Here is a 7072-nt window from a genome sequence, read left to right as displayed (position 1 = left end):
GAGAGGGAGAGAGAGAGAAAGGAGAAAATGAAAGTTATGTAAGGTATTATAACCGAAATTATCTGAAATTATCAACAAGGGTTGGTAGAGAACAAGATAACAGCAAATTTATCTAAATAAAGTTTTTATTCTCATTTAAAACAGTATTTTACTTGAGCTATGTTAGCTAGTCTAGAGAGTTTAAGAGATCAGATGGTAATCAAAATGCTCACCTATTTTTCACCTCAGTTTCCCCAACTGCATAATATGAAAAATTCAGTCTTCCTCTCACACACACTATATTACTAAAAAAAAAACAAACCAAAAACCAAACAGCTAAATGAAATGATAAAGTTGGTAGATCAGAAGTGGCCAAGTAATAAGGGCACTTCTATCCCCAGACCCAGTCACTGACCTTTTCCATTCTCTTTCCTCAGAAACATGGCCTCTTTCCCAGAGCTGATTGAAAACTTCCAGAAAGAGCTCATTTGCTCCACCTGCAGGGATTACTTGGAAAACCCAGTGTCCATTGAGTGTGGTCACAGTGTTTGCCATAGCTGCCTCCTCAGGAGCTGGCAGCAAGCCTCTCCCTCTTTCTCCTGCCCAGAGTGCAGGAGTGTCTCCCAGGTTAGGGCTTTCAAAGTCAATGTGCATCTTGGGAAACTGATAGCCATTGCCAAAAGACTAAGACCTCATTGTTTGCAATACCCTGGAAGCCATAGCAAGTGTGAGACACACCAGAAAGTGCAGAAACTGTTCTGTGAAGATGACCAGAGCCCAATCTGTATGTCCTGTTCTGAGTCCAACAAGCATAAGGCTCATACACTCTGTTGCATAGATGAGGCTGCTGAGGACATCAGGGTAAGTAATGGATTCATCACCCAACCACAAGTACATTTTAAATTTGCACTCTAGTCTGCAAAGATCATCCTAGGAAGAGATAACAAGCCAGCTGCTGTATCTAAGTACTCAAAATACTATTGCTGAATTGAAATGTGCTATGTTATTCAGCCTCAGCCTGAGCCTTTCCTTATGGATTGAGATCAACAGAAATGTTCCCTTAATGTTCAAGAACTTACTCTAGTTTTGATTGAAATGTCCCCTGGTTTTCTGCTCTGGAAGAAACTCTGTTCTTTTTAGAGAATTGATTCTGGGAATCTGAGATTATCAGGGCTATCTTCACTTGATATAATAAAAAATATAACACCCGTTTCTTCACCTCCTACAGAGAAGGCCAAGAAAGTTCAGCAACATTTGTTGTTTGTGTTTGACGCTGGAAAGTTACCTCCTTCTGGCAGAGAACAGGAGAAAGAAGACCACTGTTACATCTCAGGCTTTTGCTTGCTGAAAGACTGGGACATTGAATCACTACCCACATAGACCATGGGCTCCGTTTTAAATTGTATCTGTAGCTTCAAAACTAAGAGCATTACTGTCTCATTATTCATTGATCTCAGTCATTCACACATGAATAGGTTTGGATACTTAGAGCTGAAATCTCTCAGGCATACAAGAATTCATGGTTGTTTTTTTCTTTCTTTTTAAATTCATTACTATAGGAGAAGCTCCAAGAAACTGTGACTCATTTGTGGAGGAAAACTGAGAATGCTGTTAAACAGAGGGCTAATGAGAATATTAAATTTGCACTCATAAAGACAAGTATCTATCTTCAGCATTTGAAATGCATTGTCTGCTGTCATCCTCCAGAGCATCCCTTTGAGAGAGGTAGTGAATATACTGGCTTCCACAAAGGAGGACACTGATGATCAGAGTGGCTAATTGCTTTACCTAAAGATAGTAAGATAGATAGTAAGCGGCACAAGAGGCATTTGTAGTCAGGCCTTCAGATTCCAAATCAATTACATTATAGCAGTCAGAGAGCACCATGGGAAAGGAAGTGGTGATTTCAAGCAGGAGAATGGACAGTGTAGTGGGTGCAGCACAGAGAGGGCACTCATTGTCCGTGGCCAACTTCAGTCTCAGAAATGAACAAATTCAAAATCCAGTTGGAAGCCAAAAAGTCTGTTATTCTCTCATTGTCATTTAGTGTCATGTTATTTCCTGTATTTCATTGTCCTCATCTGTTTCCTTATAGGAGGAAATAGAGATTCAAAAGAAAAATATTGAGTCTGAATTTGAGAAAATGCAACAATTCCTGGATGAGGAGAAAGATGCATCTCTATCATGTATACAAATGGAGGGGAAGACCAATTTGGAAAGCCTGAGCAAGAGAATATGCCAACTGTCCCATCAAAGTCAAGAATTAAGGAAGAGAATCATAGAGATAGAAGAAGAGTGTAAGAAACCGGATGTGGATTTGCTCCAGGTAAGGCCACAGGAAATAAGATGAAGGGCATTTCATCCCTAGCTACCTTTTCCTGTCCTGGTTACACTTCCATACCTCCACCATTCTGCCTCAGGAGTCAGAATACTCCTTGCACTCCATTACCATTTCCATACTCTCCCTCTGCCAACAGAACTTCCTCTGAGGTTCATTCTAGTCTAATAAAGTACCCAATCAAGGTAAAGGTGACATTTTTTTAACTAATCCCCATTCCCAGTTCATTCTCCTTCCTTGTTCAAAGAATTCAATGGCTACTCATTTTTTTCTTTCTATCTCAGCTCATGCTCCCAATACCATAGGACTTCCACATATATATCGACCCTACCTCAAGGACCCTTACTTCCAAGTTCCTCACTTTATTCAGTTCCAATGAGTTACCCCTCCACTCCACCTCAGTCACTCACAGATCTTGTCATCACCCACAAGTGTTCGATATCTCCTCCATTTTGTTCACACTTCCATTCTGAGGGCTTGCCAAGCCCTTTCCAGAACTGCTTACCCATCTTTGGTACCCACCTGTCACTCAACTCTTAACTATGGTTCCAAGAAACTGTATATGTGCAGCATCCACCCCCTAGTAAACCATCTGGACAAATGGCTAACCATGTTGAGGGTAACTGACAGGCCTCAAACCTATTGGTGAGTTAGGGTGATGTCTACCCCAGTCATGTGAAGACTTCTGCCAGTAGAATGGGTAGATGAGAACAAATTGTTTCAGTGGTCGTGAGGATGGCTGAGGCAGGCACTACAGAGTACTTAGAGCTTGGTCAGACATCAAAGACACCAAGGTCATCCATTACATCCCAAGCCATTGCCAGTTTCCTTGGCTTTTGTTCTGCCACTTTGATGGCATCTCTGCCTAACTTAAATGGAATTCACAAGCACTTCAAGACATCACACCATAATGTCACCGATCTTTGAAAATGAAGGATGAACAACAATGCTCCAGAAATCTGCAATTCCTTTACTCATCATATTTTAGTATTCCATCTTTTCTTCTGCTTTATGATCCTTAAACTCATTCTTTGTGTTCATAATGACCTCCAGCACCTCCACTTCTCAGTACTCTCCCCAGACAGACTAGTCTCTCCTCTTTTTCTCTTTATTAACTCCTAAGGTAGTAAGTTCAACTCTGTCCTATTCTCTATGAACACAGAGACAAGTTAGACTGGAACATAGAAGGAAAGAAAGAGAGTAATATAAAATGAGGCTGAAATATAGTGGGAATGAAGGATAATAATGTAAAATGAATCTGCAAGATAAGTTGCAGCCACATTGTGAAGAATTTTAATGACTAAATAGAAGAGTTTTATTATTGAAATAATAGGGAATCATTGGAATTTAATTGATATGGCCTTCAGTTCTGGGTAGATTATAGGCAATAAATATATTAACACAAATTAGGAGATCACACTAAGAGTCTAGATAAGAAGTGAGGAAGGCCTAAACTAAGTTAATAGTTATATGAGAGGAGATAAGGGACACATGTGTGACATGTTGTAGAGCTAGAAACTACAAGATTCTTTCTAATCGCAGGGTCTCTTCAAGACAATGAATAGGTGATCATTTCCAAAGTCTCATTTTCCTAACTCAAATACATCATTGTCCTTACCATATAATTTTTTTCTTCCTTCAGGTTATGAAAGTAGTGTTAACCAAGTAATTTTACTTTTTATTCATTAGGAAAGATAAAAAAAATTAAGCTAATAAACATTACTAATTGGAGCAATGGGGACTATGCCATGTATTCTTTAATAATTAAATTTGATATTTGATTTCTCTAGGAATGATTCTGTACTGCAGAGGGAAATAGAAATCCTTCCTATAAACATGACCATGTATCCCATCCCTAGAATCATAGAAAGGATTTTCAATTTCAAAGGTGAGTGAGAAAATCAGTAACAAACAGGCAGCACATTTCTATGTCTTGTCCAATTTTCCTTTGGATCAAAATCCATTTTGCCTTCACACAATCCCAGAACATCAGGGTTGGAAAAAACTTCAGTGATTATTAGGTAGACCACCTTTATCCAAATAATAATTCTCTCTACAAAATATTTAAGAAGGTTCATCTATCCCTCCTTGCATGAAAACATACAGTGGGGGCAGCTAGGTGGTATAGTGGATAGAGCACTAGCACCAGAGTCAGGAGGACCTGAGTTAAAATCCATTCTCAGACACTTACCAGCTGTGTGACCCTGGGCAAGTCACTTAACCCCATTGCCTAGCAAAAAAAAAAAAAAGAAAGAAAACATATAATGAAGAGAAGCCTGATAATTCCAAACATAGGCATTCTTTTTTACAATGGTCTCATTCTCAGAAAGGCTTTCCTCACATTGAGGCTAAATATGCCTCTTTGCAACTTTTAACCATTTCTCCTTGATCTAGCAGCAGAGGCCAAGCAGAGAAAATTTTATCTTCCTTTCATATGAAAACCATTTGTGTACTTGAAGATAGCTATCATGTGGCTCCTAAGTCTTCTCTTCTCCAAAATAAATATTCCCCATTCTTTCAATTCATGCTCAAATGGCTTATCTTGAGGATCTCAAGGATAAGGGTAAAGATGATGAAACCTGTTTTAGGCATGTTAAGGTTCATATGTCATTGGAATCCTGGGGCAGAGTTTTCCGGTAAGTAGATGAATATGCAGATCTGTATCTCAGAAGAGAGGTTGTATTAGATAAATTTTGGGGTGGACCATCTGCATGAAAGTTAAATCCCTAAGAATGAATAGAGCTGCTAAGGAAAACAGTGAAGAGAATCAAAATAGCACCCTTATTCTCCAGACTCTTCTAGTTCTCCTTACCCAAACCAATCTAAACATTGCCATTATGTGTTGGTTCCATTGTATGGAAAGGGAATGATCCACTGATGAGTCTGATGACTGCCCAAAGCCTTTTTCCATTAAAGAGTGACAACAACATTACCACTTAGGACTACAGTTCATCAAGCTTCTTAGAAATGACAATGATATGAAAGCTTAAAGAATACAAAGGATGATGTACTTGGAGAAGGGGGATGGGGTTTATTGGGGTATACCATCCTTACCAAGGAAAAAAAAATAAACCTGAGGAAAGGTGAAAGAGAGAAAAATTAAGAGGAAAGGAGGGACACATACAAGATTCAGGCACAGAAAGAGATAGAGAAACGAGGGAAGAAAGATGGACAAAAGGAGAAAGAAAAAGGTAAAAAAAAGAAAGAAAGAAAGATGTAGGGAATATCCTTATCAATTTTCCAAGGCCCTACTCAAAGGGTGCAGTACTTACCTTCCTTTTGTGCAGCCTTCAAATAGTCCACAGATGAGCCAGCATGTTATGACTCCAATTTCACATCTAAAAACACCAATATGATCTATGATAGCCCTGGTTATACATTTGTTTTATAAGTCTTAGCAAGAGGCAAGCAGAAAGAACCAGATTTTGCAAATAAGCATATAACACAATCTCTCAGCTACTGGACAAACCAAAGATCATTCTGTTCCTCATACTATGCAGCTGTACTGAACTTTCCAAGTTACTTCTTTGAATATCAGTGATACATAGATTGTCACTTCCTAGTCTAAACTCCTGTCACCTATCCCAGTAATAAATACAACTTTGCTATTACCTTTGATTGAATCAACTCTTCGTCTCTCCACAGTGAACAGCACTTTGGATTCTAACACAGCTGCTCTTAGTTTCATCATATCTGAAGATTTGAAGAGTGTGAGATATGGAGGTGTCCAGGAAGAAGTGCCCAATAATAGTGGGAGATTTATAGATTTTGCCAAAGTTCTTCCTACTCAGTCCTTCATTTCAATGAGATGTTACTGGGAAGCAGAAATGCCAAATAATACTGACTGGGGTGTTGGCATCTGTAAAAAAACAAAAGATTCTCAAGATTTCTTTATGCTTGTGACTGTACAGAAGCAGAATTTGTACTATCTTTATACCATAGCCCAGCACAATTTTGATTCCCAAGTCCATAAAAAATACCACCAAATCAGTGTGCCCAGTTTGAAGGTTGGCATTTTCCTTGACTATGAACGTGGAGAGATATCATTTTATCATATTAAACAAAGATATCTAATTTATCCTTCCCCCAGTACTTCCTTCTCTGGACTGCTCACACCCTTCTTCTGTCTTTCAAGAAAGTCCTGACATATGATTGCTCTCTCACAATCTGCCCCTAATTGAGAGAGAATAAGGAATGCATACTTGTTGGCCAAATTGATGTATGTGTTCTGTTATATGAAAATAATTGTACCTGCTTGCCCTGCTACATATAATAGCTTTTCCTATTTCATCTTAGTATATATTTTCCCTTGCTCCCAGTAGAATGTAAGTCATATTGTAGTGGGGATTATTTGATTTTGTTCTCTGTATGCCCAAAACATAGGACGTTGCTGGGGCTTAATACATACTTGCTGAATTGAATTGAACACTCTCAATTACCTATAGGAAAAATGGATGACAAGTATGAAGCTGAGAGGGAACTTGAAACTAGGGGAACTCAATGTGTCCCATTCAGACCTAGACAAGTCTAACAGAATGATAAATTCTTAAAAAGGAAGGCTGACAAGAATTTTATGGGACTATATATATTTGACATCTACTGATTCTTAAGTGCGATTCATAAGAAATATACAGGTTTTTCAACTCTGAACACACTTTAAAAAAATAAGCACATGCTAATCCTTAAAGATCTTCTAACCAAATAAAAAACCTATTAACCCAAAATTCAATCTTTATTGACCATGAAGTAGTAATA

The 7072-nt window shown here is 38.4% G+C and overlaps 1 protein-coding gene across 1 annotated transcript; it reads left to right on the top strand.

Moving 5' to 3' along the window:
- Positions 1 to 420: 420 nt before the first annotated feature.
- Positions 421 to 6462, top strand: LOC114032795 (E3 ubiquitin-protein ligase TRIM11-like). Its single transcript, XM_027848246.1, has 5 exons — positions 421 to 840; positions 1539 to 1624; positions 3956 to 3982; positions 4108 to 4205; positions 5963 to 6462. Exons 1-5 carry the CDS (start codon positions 421 to 423, stop codon positions 6460 to 6462), a joined length of 1131 nt encoding a protein of 376 aa, XP_027704047.1.
- Positions 6463 to 7072: the final 610 nt, after the last annotated feature.

This window comes from Vombatus ursinus, unplaced genomic scaffold (genome assembly GCF_900497805.2).
Source record: "Vombatus ursinus unplaced genomic scaffold, bare-nosed wombat genome assembly UNPS02005659.1, whole genome shotgun sequence".
In the NCBI taxonomy this organism is placed as follows: domain Eukaryota; kingdom Metazoa; phylum Chordata; class Mammalia; order Diprotodontia; family Vombatidae; genus Vombatus; species Vombatus ursinus.
This window is presented reverse-complemented; position numbering and strand designations above follow the sequence as displayed.

Excerpts from the sequence above, each read along its gene's own strand:
- LOC114032795 (XM_027848246.1), top strand. The coding sequence starts at position 421 with ATGGCCTCTTTCCCAGAGCTGATTGAAAACTTCCAGAAAGAGCTCATT. Across the intron at positions 3,983-4,107 it reads ATGAAAGTAGTGTTAACCAA|GAATGATTCTGTACTGCAGA; the intron begins GTAATTTTACTT and ends TGATTTCTCTAG. Across the intron at positions 4,206-5,962 it reads AAGGATTTTCAATTTCAAAG|TGAACAGCACTTTGGATTCT; the intron begins GTGAGTGAGAAA and ends GTCTCTCCACAG.